General features: G+C 38.2%; 1 protein-coding gene across 12 annotated transcripts in view; it reads right to left on the bottom strand.

Moving 5' to 3' along the window:
- Positions 1–17,094, bottom strand: part of LOC133568033 (receptor-type tyrosine-protein phosphatase S-like) — a 293,725-nt gene that overhangs the window by 17,634 nt on the left and 258,997 nt on the right. For all 12 annotated transcript variants that reach the window (XM_061919726.1, XM_061919727.1, XM_061919729.1 and 9 more), the window contains 3 exons: positions 12,439–12,593; positions 7,683–7,968; positions 5,401–5,579 (listed from right to left, as the gene is read on the bottom strand). In XM_061919726.1, the coding sequence (XP_061775710.1) occupies positions 5,401–5,579; positions 7,683–7,968; positions 12,439–12,593 (620 nt within the window). The remainder of the gene's footprint in view (positions 1–5,400; positions 5,580–7,682; positions 7,969–12,438; positions 12,594–17,094) is intronic.

Below are 17,094 nucleotides of genomic sequence, written 5' to 3'. Positions count from 1 at the left end.
TACAGCTTTTGGAGCGATCCCAGCAAGGTTATCATGGACGCCCCTGCTTATTTCAGCAAGACGATGCCAAGCCACGTGTAACAACAGCGTGGCTTTGTCATAAAAGAGCGCAGGTACTAGACAGGCCTGGCTGTAGTCCAGACCCGTCTCTCATTGAAAATATGAAGGCTAAAATATGAGAAGGGAGACTGTAAAACAACTTAAACAAGAATGGGAAAGAATTCCACTTCAAAAATGTGTCTCATCAGTTCCCAAACCTTTACTGAGTGTTTTTAAAGGGGAACATTATCACAATTTCAAAAGGGTTGAAAACAATAAAAATCAGTTCCCAGTGGCTTGTTGTATTTTTTGAAGTTTTTTTCAAAATTTTACCGGTCCCGGAATATCCCTAAATAAAGCTTTAAAGTGCCTTATTTTCGCTATCTTCGAAACCACTATCCATTTCCCTGTGACGTCATGCAGTGCTGCCAATACAAACAACATGGCGGTTACCACAGCAAGATATAGCGACATTAGCTCGGAATCAGACTCGGATTTCAGCGGCTTAAGCGATTCAACAGATTACGCATGTATTGAAACAGATGGTCGGATTGAAGAAGAAATTGAAGCTATTGAGCGAATAGCTATTGACGCTATTAGGCCATAGCGTGGGTGTACCTAATGAAGAGGCCTATAGCATGGCTGCCTTATTAGCATCGCCGGTAAAATGTGCGGACCAAACGATCAGGACTTTCGCATCTTGTGACACCGGAGCAACTTAAATCCGTCGATTGGTAAGTGTTTGTTTCGCATTAAATGTGGGTATCTAGTTTCAAATGTACATACAGCTAGCGTAAATAGCATGTTAGCATCGATTAGGGTAGCATGTTAGCTTCGATTAGCTGGCAGTCATGCCGTGACCAAATATGTCTGATTAGCACATAAGTCAACAACATCAACAAAACTCACCTTAGTGATTTCGTTGACTTAATGGTTGCAAATGCATCTGCAGGTTATCCATACATCTCTGTGCCATGTCTGTCTTAGCATCGCCGGTCAAATGTGAAGACACTCTGGCACATTCAATGGGGGTCTGGCGGCAGATTTCTTGCCAGTGGTGCAACTTGAATCCCTCCCTGTTAGTGTTGTTACACCCTCCGACAACACACCGACGAGGCATGATGTCTCCAAGGTTCCAAAAAATAGTAGAAAAACCGGAAAATAACAGAGCTGAGACACGGTGTTTGTAATGTGAAAATGAAAATGGCGGGTGTGTTACCTCGGTGACGTCACGTTCTGACATCGCTAAAAGACCGATAAACAGAAAGGCGTTTAATTTGCCAAAATTCACCCATTTAGAGTTCGGAAATCGGTTGAAAAAATACATGGTCATTTTTCTGGGGTCTGGCGAGAGATTTCTTGCCAGTGGTGCAACTTGAATCCCTCTCTGTTTGTGTTGTTACACCCTCCGACAACACACCGACTAGGCATGATGTCTCCAAGGTTCCAAAAAAATAGTCAAAAAAATGGAAAATAACAGAGCTGAGACCCGGTGTTTATAATGTGAAAATGAATATGGCGGGTGTGTTACCTCGGTGACGTCACGTTCTGACGTCATCGCTAAAAGACCGATAAACAGAAAGGCGTTTAATTTGCCAAAATTCACCCATTTAGAGTTCGGAAATCGGTAAAAAAAATACATGGTCATTTTTCTGGGGTCTGGCGTAAGATTTCTTGCCAGCGGTGCAACTTGAATCCCTCCCTGTTAGTGTTGTTACACCCTCCGACAACACACCGACGAGGCATGATGTCTCCAGGGTTCCAAAAAATAGTCGAAAAAACGGAAAATAACAGATCTGAGACCCGGTGTTTGTAATGTGAAAATGAATATGGCGGGTGTGATACCTCGGTGACGTCACGTTCTGACGTCGTCGCTAAAAGACTGATAAACAGAAAGGCGTTTAATTCGCCAAAATTCACCCATTTAGAGTTCGGAAATTGGTAAAAAAAATACATGGTCATTTTTCTGGGGTCTAGCGTGAGATTTCTTGCCAGCGGTGCAACTTGAATCCCTCCCTGTTAGTGTTGTTACAGCCTCCCTCAACACACCGACGAGGCATGATGTCTCCAAGGTTCTGAAAAATAGTCGAAAAAACGGAAAATAACAGAGCTGAGACCCAGTGTTTGTAATGTGAAAATGAATATGGCGGGTGTGTTACCTCGGTGACGTCACGTTCTGACGTCATCGCTAAAAGACCGATAAACAGAAAGGCGTTTAATTTGCCAAAATTCACCCATTTAGAGTACGGAAATCGGTAAAAAAAATACATGGTCATTTTTCTGGGGTCTGGCGACAGATTTCTTGCCAGCGGTGCAACTTGAATCCCTCCGTTTGTGTTGTTACACCCTCCGACAACACACCGACGAGGCATGATGTCTCCGAGGTTCCAAAAAATAGTCGAAAAAACGGAAAATAACAGAGCTGAGACCCGGTGTTTGTAATGTGAAAATGAAAATGGCGGGTGTGTTACCTCGGTGACATCACGTTCTGACGTCATCGCTAAAAGACCGATTAACAGAAAGGCGTTTAGTTTGCCAAAATTCAACCATTTAGAGTTCGGAAATCGTTAAAAAAAAATACATGGTCATATTTCTGGGGTCTGGCGGTAGATTTCTTGCCAGCGGTGCAACTTGAATCCATCCCTGTTTGTGTTGTTACACCCTCCGACAACACACCGATGAGGCATGATGTCTCCGAGGTTCCAAAAAATAGTCGAAAAAACAGAAAATAACAGATCTGAGACCCGGTGTTTGTAATGTGAAAATTAATTTGGCGGGTGTGTTACCTCGGTGACGTCACGTTCTGACGTCATCGCTAAAAGACCGATAAACAGAAAGGCGTTTAATTTGCCAAAATTCACCCATTTAGAGTTCGGAAATCGGTAAAAAAAAAATACATGGTCATTTTTCTGGGGTCTGGCGGAAGATTTCTTGCCAGCGGTGCAACTTGAATCCCTCCCTGTTAGTGTTGTTACAGCCTCCGACAACACACCGACGAGGCATGATGTCTCCAAGGTTCCAAAAAATAGTCGAAAAAACGGAAAATAACAGAGCTGAGACCCAGTGTTTGTAATGTGAAAATGAATATGGCGGGTGTGTTACCTCGGTGACGTCACGTTCTGACGTCGTCGCTAAAAGACTGATAAACAGAAAGGCGTTTAATTCGCCAAAATTCACCCATTTAGAGTTCGGAAATCGGTAAAAAAAATACATGGTCATTTTTCTGGGGTCTGGCGTGAGATTTCTTGCCAGCGGTGCAACTTGAATCCCTCCCTGTTAGTGTTGTTACACCCTCCCTCAACACACCGACGAGGCATGATGTCTCCAAGGTTCTGAAAAGTAGTCGAAAAAACGGAAAATAACAGAGCTGAGACCCGGTGTTTGTAATGTGAAAATGAATATGGCGGGTGTGTTAACTCGGTGACGTCACGTTCTGACGTCATCGCTAAAAGACCGATAAACAGAAAGGCGTTTAATTTGCCAAAATTCATCCATTTAGAGTTCGGAAATCGGTAAAAAAAATACATGGTCATTTTTCTGGGGTCTGGCGACAGATTTCTTGCCAGCGGTGCAACTTGAATCCCTCCGTTTGTGTTGTTACACCCTCCGACAACACACCGACGAGGCATGATGTCTCCGAGGTTCCAAAAAAATAGTCGAAAAAACGGAAAATAACAGATCTGAGACCCGGTGTTTGTAATGTGAAAATGAATTTGGCGGGTGTGTTACCTCGGTGACGTCACGTTCTGACGTCATCGCTAAAAGACCGATAAACAGAAAGGCGTTTAATTTGCCAAAATTCACCCATTTAGAGTTCGGAAATCGGTAAAAAAAAAATACATGGTCATTTTTCTGGGGTCTGGCGGAAGATTTCTTGCCAGCGGTGCAACTTGAATCCCTCCCTGTTAGTGTTGTTACAGCCTCCGACAACACACCGACGAGGCATGATGTCTCCAAGGTTCCAAAAAATAGTCGAAAAAACGGAAAATAACAGAGCTGAGACCCGGTGTTTGTAATGTGAAAATGAATATGGCGGGTGTGTTACCTCGGTGACGTCACGTTCTGACGTCGTCGCTAAAAGACTGATAAACAGAAAGGCGTTTAATTCGCCAAAATTCACCCATTTAGAGTTCGGAAATCGGTAAAAAAAATACATGGTCATTTTTCTGGGGTCTGGCGTGAGATTTCTTGCCAGCGGTGCAACTTGAATCCCTCCCTGTTAGTGTTGTTACACCCTCCCTCAACACACCGACGAGGCATGATGTCTCCAAGGTTCTGAAAAATAGTCGAAAAAACGGAAAATAACAGAGCTGAGACCCGGTGTTTGTAATGTGAAAATGAATATGGCGGTTGTGTTACCTCGGTGACGTCACGTTCTGACGTCATCGCTAAAAGACCGATAAACAGAAAGGCGTTTAATTTGCCAAAATTCACCCATTTAGAGTTCGGAAATCGGTAAAAAAAAATACATGGTCATTTTTCTGGGGTCTGGCGACAGATTTCTTGCCAGCGGTGCAACTTGAATCCCTCCCTGTTTGTGTTGTTACACCCTCCGACAACACACCGACGAGGCATGATGTCTCCGAGGTTCCAAAAAAATAGTCGAAAAAACGGAAAATAACAGAGCTGAGACCCGGTGTTTGTAATGTGAAAATGAATATGGCGGTTGTGTTACCTCGGTGACGTCACGTTCTGACGTCATCGCTAAAAGACCGATAAACAGAAAGGCGTTTAATTTGCCAAAATTCACCCATTTAGAGTTCGGAAATCGGTAAAAAAAAATACATGGTCATTTTTCTGGGGTCTGGCGGGGGAGAGTTCTTGCCAGCGATGCAACTTGAATCCCTCCCTGTTAGTGTTGTTACACCCTCCGACAACAGACCGATGAGGCATGGTCTTTTTTCTGCAACATCAAGGTATATATTGACGCTTGCATAGGTTTGGTGATAATGTTCCCCTTTAAAAGAAGATGCCACGTAACACACTGGTAAAAATTGCTTCCATTAAATTGTAAGTTCATGATTATTAGCAAAAAATTTTAGCATTTACAACTTCACTGCTTTTGTAGATCCTACAATATGTTGTGCGTTTGAAGGTCGTCCTCACTTGGTGGCGTGTTCAAGAAGTAAAGAGTCATAAAGTGCGCGCACAAGCAGTCTGAATCATCTTTACCTGGCATCTCATGACACGGACGGCGGCGTGCGGCGAGACAGGGCGAGCGCACGCCCGGGCTGAAGCTGATGCGACGTGACAGGCGCAAACCTCTCCGATCCGTTCGCTCGTCAAAATGATAAGCAGGACGACAAGCGGCCAGGTCCTATTAGTGTGTCGCCTCCCCCCCCACTCCCGAAGTAAACGTACCTGTAGCCGTCGATGTAGCTGGCGTTGATGTAGTCCGAGCCCTCCAGGCCTCGGATGGGCTGGAGGCAGACGCGGGTGGTCTCGTATGGCATTATGTTGACGAGCCGGTTCTTGAATTTGTTGCAGGGCAGGTTGGCGGTGACGAAGCGGGACGTGTGGGCTTTGGTGTTGGCCAGTCGCTGCGTGTGGAGGACATGCAGGCAGGAATTAAATCTGGAATAATATGCTCCCCTTCACTGCACTCCCACCCTGGACTTGTCAAGTATCCACAATATCATCAAAAAAAGTCGCAAAGACACTACTTAAATCATTAGTTATTGGAATAAAGACAATGTTATCGGAACAAGGTTGTCCTATTAAGTTACCGTAAATTCCGTACATAGGGCGCACCAAATTATAAGACGCACTACCGATGAACTATCTAATTTTTTAAATATTTTTTTATATATAAGGTGCACCGGATTATAAGGCGCATTAAAGGAGTAATATTTAGAGATGTCCGATAATATCGGGCATCGGCCGATAAATGCTTTAAAATGTAACAACGGAAATGATCGGTATCGGTTTAAAAAATGATAATGTATGACTTTTTAAAAGGACGTAAACCGTAAAGGGGAACATTATTACAATTTCAAAAGGGTTAAAAACAATAAAAATCAGTTCCCAGTGGCTTGTTGTATTTTTCGAAGTTTTTTTAAAAATTTTACTACCGATGAACTATCTAATTTTTAAAAATATTTTTTCATATATAAGGCGCACCGGATTATAAGGCGCATTAAAGGAGTCATATTTAGAGATGTCCGATAATATCGGGCAACCGATATTATCGGCCGATAAATGCTTTAAAATGTAACAACGGAAATGATCGGTATCGGTTTCAAAAATGATAATGTATGACTTTTTAAAAGGACGTAAACCTTGAAGGGGAACATTATCACAATTTCAAAAGGGTTAAAAACAATAAAAATCAGTTCCCAGTAGCTTGTTGTATTTTTGGAAGTTTTTTTCAAAATTTTACTACCGATGAACTATCTAATTTTTAAAAATATTTGTTCATATATAAGGCGCACCGGATTATAAGGCGCATTAAAGGAGTCATATTTAGAGATGTCCGATAATATCGGGCAACCGATATTATCGGCCGATAAATGCTTTAAAATGTAACAACGGAAATGATCGGTATCGGTTTCAAAAATGATAATGTATGACTTTTTAAAAGGACGTAAACCTTGAAGGGGAACATTATCACAATTTCAAAAGGGTTAAAAACAATAAAAATCAGTTCCCAGTAGCTTGTTGTATTTTTGGAAGTTTTTTTCAAAATTTTACTACCGATGAACTATCTAATTTTTTAAAATATTTTTTCATATATAAGGCGCACCGGATTATAAGGCGCATTAAAGGAGTAATATTTAGAGATGTCCGATAATATCGGGCAACCGATATTATCGGCCGATAAATGCTTTAAAATGTAACAACGGAAATGATCGGTATCGGTTTCAAAAATGATAAAAAGGATGTAAACCTTAAAGGGGAACATTATCACAATTTCAAAAGGGTTAAAAACAATACAAATCAGTTCCCAGTGGCTTGTTTTATTTTTTGAAGTTTTTTTTCAAAATGTTACCGGTCTCGGAATATCCCTAAATAAAGCTTTAAAGTGCCTTATTTTCGCTATCTTCGAAACCACTATCCATTTCCCTGTGACGTCATACAGTGCTGCCAATGTAAACAAACAATGGGAATACCACAGCAAGATATAGCGACATTAGCTCGGATTTCAGCGATTCAACAGATTACGCATGTATTGAAACAGATGGCTGGAGTATGAAAGTATTGAAGAAGAAACTGAAACTATTGACGCTATTCATAGCCATAGCATGGCCGAATAGCTGCATTAGAAACTAAAAATAATGATGTTTTTTTTTTTAGTTTTTAGAATCAGAACGAATTTGAATTGTGATTCAGATCAAAACATCAATTATTTTGTGGACCCCTATTTAGTTGTTATTTCATTATTTCGCTATTTGTTATTTTGTTTGTCATTTACTTGATCTTTGTGGAGGGGGGCGTGGCCTGCAAGGACCGACCTCGAAGACAGCGACAGGTGAGTAGATGGCCCAGGTGGGCCTTGTTATCTAATCACCCGTCACCTTCATTAGCAGCAGCCGGGTTGATACAGGTTGTTGGAGTAGGAGTGGGAGCCAGAGAGAGCGACCTAGAGGGCAACCTCTACAATCCTAAAGTGACTCGAAAGGTTATGGCCGTATTTCCATCAGTACCTTAAACTCCAGCTCCATGCCGGTGACGTGCTCTCCGTTCTCCACCTTGGCCAGCTTCTGCATGTAGGAGTAGAGACTCCGGGCCGCCACCTCGGTGTTCCCGCAGGCCACGGCCTCCAGCAGCGCCTCGTGGATGAAGCTGTACTGGTCCTCGGTCTGCACCATGTAGTTCCTCTGCGAGCGCATCAGGGTGACGTGGCCGTAGATGTCGGCACTGCGCTCGTGGCGGATGCGCTCCAACATGGCGTCGATGACGATGAAGCAGCCGGTGCGGCCTACGCCGGCGCTGATGTGCAAGACATTTAAGACAATTTAAAAAAAAAGATGAGAATTTTTTAAAGTGTGTAGGATGAAGGCCGAAATGGCGGGGAGTCCTCCCAGGATAGAAAAGTCGGATTAGTGCCTTAAATTTGCATAAGTGTCGAAGTGTGTGTCCCTTTAAGAAGCCCGACCTGCCCTGGATGTCTCAATGGGTTTTGAACCCGGAAACATGAGTGATTGGTTTGAGAAAGTTTCCTTTCGACTTCCTGCCGGCCGTCATTTCTGTTGAGCTTTTATGTCATCTTACTTATCAAATCAGTTACAGTAACAATCTAAATGTTGTTATCACTTGTGTCATCTTATATACAGTAATAATCTAAATGTTATGTTATCACTTATATCATCTTACTTACTGAATCAGTCACAGTAACAATCTAAATGTTGTTATCACTTATGTCATTTTACTTACTAAATCAGTAACTAACAATCTACATGTTATGTTATCACTTATGTCATTTTACATACTGAATCAGTAACTAACAATCTAAATGTTATGTTATCACTTATGTCATCTTACTTACTAAATCAGTAACTAACAATCTACATGTTATGTTATCACTTATGTCATTTTACATACTGAATCAGTAACTAACAATCTAAATGTTATGTTATCGCTTATGTCATTTTAAATTTTAAGAAAATGAAAACGGCAAAAGTCATTCCCATCTTCAAAAGTGGAGATAAGCATCAGTTCACAAACTATAGGCCTACTTCTTTACTCTCACAATTTTCAAAAGTCCTTGAAAAATTATTTGTGTCAAGACTTGACAGTTTTATTGATAAGCATCACTTGCTAAGTGAACACCAATACGGTTTTCGATCTAACAGGTCCACTTCCATGGCAGTGATGGAACTAGTTGAGGAGGTAACCACTGCAATTGATAAGAGGGAGTTTGCTGTTGGTGTTTTTATTGATCTGAGCAAGGCCTTTGACACCATTGATCACACATTACTTTTAAACAAAATGCAGAGGTATGGTGTCAGAGGTCTTGCTCAAGATTGGTTGAAAAGTTATCTTGGTGGCAGAGAGCAGTATGTGTATATGAACAATGTAGATTCAGACAAAAAGATCATAACACATGGAGTACCCCAAGGTTCTGTACTGGGGCCAAAATTGTTTTTACTGTATATTAATGATATTTCCAAAATACTTAAAAAACTCAACTGCATTCTTTTTGCTGATGATAGAAGTCTGTACTGTTCTGGGCAAGACCTTGACCAACTCCTAGAGACTGTAGAGATCGAACTCCACATACTAAAGCAATGGTTTGATGCCAATAAACTATCAATCAACCTAAATAAAACTAAATATATAATTTTTGGAAATAGGAAAAATAACATACAGCGTCATATAAGAATTGATGACATGGAGATAGAAAGGGTGTATTCAATAAATTTTTTTGGGAATCTATATAGATGATAAATTAAATTGGAAACTGTACATAAATATACTTAAGACAAAGATGGCAAAAAATATTGTTATGTTACATAAAATCAAAAACTCTGTGAATCAAAAGGCTCTTATCATGTTATATAATTCTTTCATACTCCCATATCTTAACTATTGTGTTGAAATCTGGGGAAACAATTACAAATCAAACATCAACTCTATATTTTTACTTCAAAAGAAAGCGATTAGAATTGTAACTTATGTGAATTATCATGATCATACCAATGCTCTGTTCATTAAATTAAAAACATTAAAACTGCACGATCTTGTTGACCTCAATACTACTATTGTGGCTTTCAAAGCTCATAACCACATGCTGCCTGGGTGTTTACAAGGGAGATTTAAACCCAGAGAGAATCCCTATGACCTCAGAGGTTCAGCTTTCTCTCAGAAAGCAAAAATAAGAACAAGCTTAAAAAGTAGATGTGTTTCTGTTAGAGGAGTTCAACTGTGGAACAGCTTGGATGATTCCTTAAAATGTTCCAGTTCCACTCACACATTTAAAAAACACTTTAAGACCAATGTCTTGAAAAAATATATCACTCTTGAATTAACATTGTAGTTAATACTATGATTAATGTTAATTAAAAATTAAATATGAGATATAAATAATAATATAAGTACAATTGTTTGTATATATTGTATATATAATTAGTGCAAAGGTCTATATGTACACAGGGATATTTCACATGCCTGTACTGTGTATAAAATTGAACTACGTTCATGTTGTTTGTAATGTGTATTTATAATATGTTGTGCAAAGGACTTTTCATAACTTTCGGAAGTTTATTTTGTACTTGAATTTGTTTATAGGGTTAGGCGCAATAAGTGTTTAACTTCAGCCTAAACCCTTTCGGTCTGTAACATTTATCATTTTAAATCTATGAATGTACAACTTTTTATTTTCAATCTATGAATGTACAACTGTTTTTTTTGCTTTGTTGACCATTGACCGAAGAACAATAAACTTGAAAAAAAAAAAAATACTGAATCAGTAACTAACAATCTAAATGTTATGTTATCACTTATGTCATCTTACTTACTAAATCAGTAACTAACAATCTACATGTTATGTTATCACCTATGTCATTTTACTTACTGAATCAGTAACTAACAATCTAAATGTTATGTTATCACTTATGTCATTTTACATACTAATCAGTAAATAACAATCTAAATGTTATGTTATCACTTATGTCATCTTACTTACTAAATCAGTAACTAACAATCTACATGTTATGTTATCACTTATGTAATTTTACATACTGAATCAGTAACTAACAATCTAAATGTTATGTTATCACTCATGTCATCTTACTTACTAAATCAGTAACTAACAATCTACATGTTATGTTATCACTTATGTCTTCTTACTTACTAAATCAGTAACTAACAATCTAGATGTTATGTTATCACTTACGTCATTTTACTTACTGAATCAATCACAGTAACAATCTAAATGTTATGTTATCACTTATGTCATCTTACTTACTAAATCAGTAACTAACAATCTAAATGTTATTTTATCACTTATGTCATTTTACTTACTAAATCAGTAACTAACAATCAACATTTTTTTTCATCACTTATGTCATCTTACTAAATCAGTCACAGTAACAATCTAAATGTTATGTTATCACTTATGTCATTTTACTTACTGAATCAGTCACAGTAACAATCTAAATGTTATGTTATCACTTATGTCATCTTATTTACTAAATCAGTTACTAACAATCAAAATTTTATTTGATCACTTATGTCATCTTACTAAATCAGTCACAGTAACAATCTAAATGTTATGTTATCACTTATGTCATTTTACTTACTGAATCAGTCACAGTAAGAATCTAAATGTTATGTTATCACTTATGTCATCTTACTTACTGAATCAATCACAGTAACAAATTAAATGTTATGTTATCACTTATGTCATCTTACTTACTAAATCAGTAACTAACAATCTAAATGTTATTTTATCACTTATGTCATCTTACTAAATCAGTTACAGTAACAATCTAAATGTTATGTTATCATTCATATCATTTTACTTACTGAATCAGTCACAGTAAGAATCTAAATGTTATGTTATCACTTATGTCATCTTACTAAATCAGTAACTAACAATCTAAATGTAATGTTATCACTTATGTCATCTTACTTACTAAATCCGTCACAGTAACAATCTAAATGTTATGTTATCGCTTACCTCATCTAACTTACAGTAACAACTGATATGTTCTGTTATCACTTATGTCATCTTACTTACTAAATCAGTAACTAACAATCTAAATGTTATGTTATCACTTATGTCATCTTACTTACTAAATCAGTAACTAACAATCTAAATGTTATTTTATCACTTATGTCATCTTACTAAATCAGTTACAGTAACAATCTAAATGTTATGTTATCATTCATATCATTTTACTTACTGAATCAGTCACAGTAAGAATCTAAATGTTATGTTATTACTTATGTCATCTTACTTGCTAAATCAGTAACTAACAATCTAAATTTTATGTTATCACTTATGTCATCTTACTTACTGAATCAGTCACAGTAACAATCTAAATGTTATGTCATCACTGCACCTGAACAGGGAAGTGAAGCACCACCCACCTATGAACGACGCGCGCAGCAGGCGTCTCTATTTATGTCGAAAAATAGTATTTTCTTGTCGGGGGCACAACTTTTTATGGCTTTGAACCGGATATTTCCAAAAGGTTGACTTTCTTTTGTCCATTTTTGCCCGCTTGTGGCTCATCAGTAGCAGCCAAGTCCCCCCCCCCCGCTACGGCACGGGCCGAGGGACAAAGTCAAAAGTTCATCGCCCGTGAAATTTTTTTTTACTGTCATTGAAATGTATCTGGTAACTATGAATTTTATTTCAAGCCGTCCAAATGTAGTGACTTTTTTGAACCAGCAGATGGCGGATGTGAAACGCTAGGACGGAATCACCGGAGGTCGTGGTGTGTGGTTCTGTACCTGCAGTGTGCGATGATAGGACCGGCGTCCGGAGGGTTGCAGGTCTTGACCCTGCGCAGGAAGTTGAGGAAAGGGGTGGGGTACTCTGGAACGCCGTGGTCCGGCCAAGCGGTGAACTGGAACTGCCGCACTTCTCGCCGTTCGCTGCTGCCGCTCTGGCATCAAGACAGGAAGCAGACGTCCGTCATTCATGCTGTATTCGTAAATGTTTGGAGGGATTAAAAAGGTGGTTTTCTAGTGAATGCAGAGCAGCTCCTCTACTCAGCAGAATCTGCCTAGCAACACGTGGCCATGTGACCAGGAAGAGAAATCTGATCAAATATGATACTTTTCATATCGTACGACAAAATACAAATTGTTCAAATAAAAATAAGAGGTCAAAACATTTAATTTTGTTTATTTAGCCTATAATACAGTAAGATATTAGACTTTATTTACTCCCATGTAAGGTAGTACCGGTACTAGTGTAGTATCGTGGTACTAATGAATCAAAAACGGTACTATACTTTGTTTGAAAAGTATTGGTTCGCCATTTAAATTATTTTTTATTTTTTAACAACCATGACAGGGCATCGTCACGTCTTGACATTGCCAATTTTACAAGCAGAGGAGCACGTTCGGCAGTGCACACACACAGAGTACTTACAAGCAGACACAGTGTGCAGACAGAAAAGGGAATACGGACGCGTTTTGGTGTAAAAAGTAAAGATAAAGGTGAAGTTATAACACTGAAACACCCTCAAGAAGAGCTGCTTTGAGACATGGCTGGCTGGCTAGCTAGCGGCTACATCCATCCTTAGCTAGTTCTAAATCACTAATCCTGGCCTTTTGTGGCGACAAATAAAGTAGCAATATCACTGCAGGACAAGGGATAGCTAAACATGCTTCACTACACAGGATACAGTAGCTCATTGCTAAGAGCAAGCTAGCGCTCCTGAATGTAAACAAATGTCATGTAATGATGCTACTATGATTACATCGATATTTTTTATCGTCACAAAATCTTTTTTTCCTTTTTTAGAAATTCATATTATGTTTATAATGTCAGTAAATATGTCCCTGGACACATGAGGACTTTGAATATGACCAATGCATGATCCTGTAGCTACTTGGTATCATCGGATCGATACCTAAACGTGTTGTATCATCCAAAATTAGTGTGTGGTATCAAAGAAGAGAAGAATAAGTGATTATTACATTTGAACAGAAGTGTAGATAGAACATGTTAAAACAGAAAACAGGGCGACACCTACCCTTTACATCAGAATTTTTTAAACCATATTATTATTGGTTTATTAGGTATTATATTTTATTGTATGATTCTGTAACTACTTGGTATCGGATTAATACCTAAATGTGTGGTATCATTCAAAATTAATGTGTGGTATCAGAGAAGAGAAGAATAAGTGATTATTACATTTGAACAGAAGTGTGGATAGAACATGTTAAAACAGAAAACAGGGTGACACCTACCCTTTACATCAGTATTTTTTAACCATATTATTGTAGGTTTATTAGGTATTACATTTTATTGTATGATCCTGCAACTACTTGGTATCGGATTGATACCTAAATGTGTGGTATCATTCAAAACTAATGTGTGGTATCAAAGAAGAGAAGAATACGTGATTATTACATTTTAACAGAAGTGTAGATATAACATGTTAAAACAGAAAACAGGGCGAGACCTACCCTTTACATCAGAATTTTTTAAACCATATTATTATTGGTTTATTAAGTATTATATTCTATTGTATGATCCTTCAACTACTTGAAATCGGATTGATACCTAAATATGTGGTGTCGTCCAAAATTAATGTGTGGTATCAAAGAAGAGAAGAATAAGTGATTATTACATTTGAACAGAAGTGTAGATAGAACATGTTAAAACAGAAAAGAGGGCGACACCTACCCTTTACATCAGAATTTTTTAAACCATATTATTATTGGTTTATTAGGTATTATATTTTATTGTATGATCCTGCAACTACTTGAAATCGGATTGATACCTAAATGTGTGGTATCATCCAAAATTAATGTGTGGTATCAAAAAAGAGAAGAATAAGTGATTATTACATTTGAACAGAAGTGTAGATAGAACATGTTAAAACAGAAAACAGGGCGACACCTACCCTTTACATCAGAATTTTTTAAACCATATTATTATTGGTTTATTAGGTATTATATTTTATTGTATGATCCTGCAGCTACTCGAAATCGGATCGATAACTAAATGTGTGGTATCATCCAAAACTGATGTTAAGTATCACAGAAGAGAGGAATAAGTGATGATTACATTTTAACAGACAGAAAATAAGCAGATATAAACAGTAAATGAACAAGTAGATTAATAATTCATTGTTACAGTTTGTCCCTGTTAATGTCGACAACATAATATTGCTTTCATGCTTTTATGTTTTATGTTTTCATTTCTATCTTTTTCTTAATTAAATGTTCTAACTTTCTATTTTTTTTTTTTTTTTTTTTACACTTTGTAGCACTTTGAGTTTTTTAACACGTGTAAATTGCGTTACAAATGTAATTCGTTATTATTATTATTATTATTATTGCATACGTCCGCAGACTAGTTAGGAGTCTTTGTTTGTTTACTTACTACTAAAAGACTAGTATGTTCTACATTTTATTTAAGGAATAAATTGCAATAATAAACGTATGTTTTATGTACACTAACATTTTTTTGTTCAAATAATGACATTTTTTGTGCTCCCTTTTATTTAGAAAAGTATCAACAAGTGTCAAAAAGTACCAAAACACATTCTGGTAACAGTACCAAAATATTGGTATAGGGACAACCCTACTCCCATGTTTATGATTTTTTGCAATAAAACAAACAATAAATTTGGTAAAATTACAAATGTATTCTGATTACATTATATTGTTTTATTTGATTGGAGAAACGTGCCTTTTGTAACGATCCTGCTCGTTAAGTCATTAGAAAGGAGATTAAAGACAATGCGTCCCAGCTACAACCAGGTTTTGGTAACACAGTATATCCCATCGATACTGCCCTCCAAAATAGTCCATCTCTTTTTGACGAAACGACATTAGAGGAACTGCTACGGTGTGTAAATGGAATAAAACAAACAACATGTTTACTTGACCCACTTCCTGAGAAACATATCAAGGAGCTTTTTGTATCATTAGGTCCATCAGTGCTAAATATTATAAACTTATCACTTTCCTCGGGCACTAGCATTCAAACATTGTCTGCTCAAAAGACCTAACCTCATGGTAAACTACCGGCCGGTGTCTCACCTTCCCTTTATCTCGAAAATCCTCGAAAAAAAACAGTTGCAGAGCAGCTAAATGAACACTTAGCGTCTAACAATCTCTGTGAAACCTTCCAGTCTGGATTCAGGGTAAATCATTCTGCGGACACTTATGACTAATTGCTAACGATGGATTCAGATGCGTCATCCATGTTGATCTTAGCGCTGCTTCCTGTACCGTCCATCGTAATATTTTATTAGAGCGTATCAAAACACAATCCTCTCTGATGCAATGATTCATGACTTTCTGGAAAGTGACAGTGGACTTAAAAGCCGGGGTTGGCCTGGTTTGTGCGTTCTGCAAGTAGGCCGCCGAGACACGCACTGCTTCAGCGGTCAAATCTCCTCGGACTCCTTGGACTGACCACTAAGTCCTCCAGACGGATACTATTCACATTGTACTGCAGAAAGAAGTGCACACTAGGTTCTATTGAATAGTACGTATTTTGTCCACCCTCCAGCCCTCTGTTCTTCCCAACTTCAGGCCCATCTCTCACGCTGCAAAAACGGAAATCTAAGTACAAACCCCGTTTCCATATGAGTTGGGAAATTATGTTAGATGTAAATATAAACAGAATACAATGATTTGCAAATCCTTTTCAACCCATATTCAGTTGAATATGCTACAAAGACAACATATTTGATGTTCAAACTCATAAAGTTTCTTTTTTTTTTTTGCAAATAATAATTAAGTTAGAATTTCATGGCTGCAACATGTGCCAAAGTAGTTGGGAAAGGGCATGTTCACCACTGTGTTACATCACCTTTTCTTTTAACAACACTCAATAAACGTTTGGGAACTGAGGAAACTAATTGTTGAAGTTTTGAAAGTGGAATTCTTTCCCATTCTTGTTTTATGTAGAACTTTAGTCGTTTAACAGTCCGGGGTCTCTGCTGTCGTATTTTACGCTTCATAATGCGCCACACATTTTCCATGGGAGACAGGTCTGGACTGCAGGTGGGCCAGAAAAGTATCTGCAATCTTTTACTACAAAGCCACGCTGTTGTAACACGTGCTGAATGTGGCTTGGCATTGTCTTGCTGAAATAATCAGGGGCGTCATGAAAAAGACGGCGCTTAGATGGCAGCATATGTTGTTCCAAAACCTGTATGTACCTTTCAGCATCAATGGTGCCTTCACAGATGTGTAAGTTACCCATGCCTTGGGCACTAATGCACCCCCATACCATCACACATGCTGGCTTTTGAACTTTGCGTCGATAACAGTCTGGATGGTTCGCTTCCCCTTTGGTCCGGATGACACGATGTCGAATATTTCCCAAAACAATTTGAAATGTGGACTCGCGAACCATCCAGACTGTTATCGACGCAAAGTTGAAAAGCCAGCATCTGTGATGGTATGGGG

The sequence above is a fragment of the Nerophis ophidion genome, linkage group LG14, assembly GCF_033978795.1.
Source record: "Nerophis ophidion isolate RoL-2023_Sa linkage group LG14, RoL_Noph_v1.0, whole genome shotgun sequence".
In the NCBI taxonomy this organism is placed as follows: Eukaryota; Metazoa; Chordata; class Actinopteri; order Syngnathiformes; family Syngnathidae; genus Nerophis; species Nerophis ophidion.
Note: the sequence above shows the minus strand (reverse complement) of the source record. Positions and strands in the feature narration are given on the sequence as shown.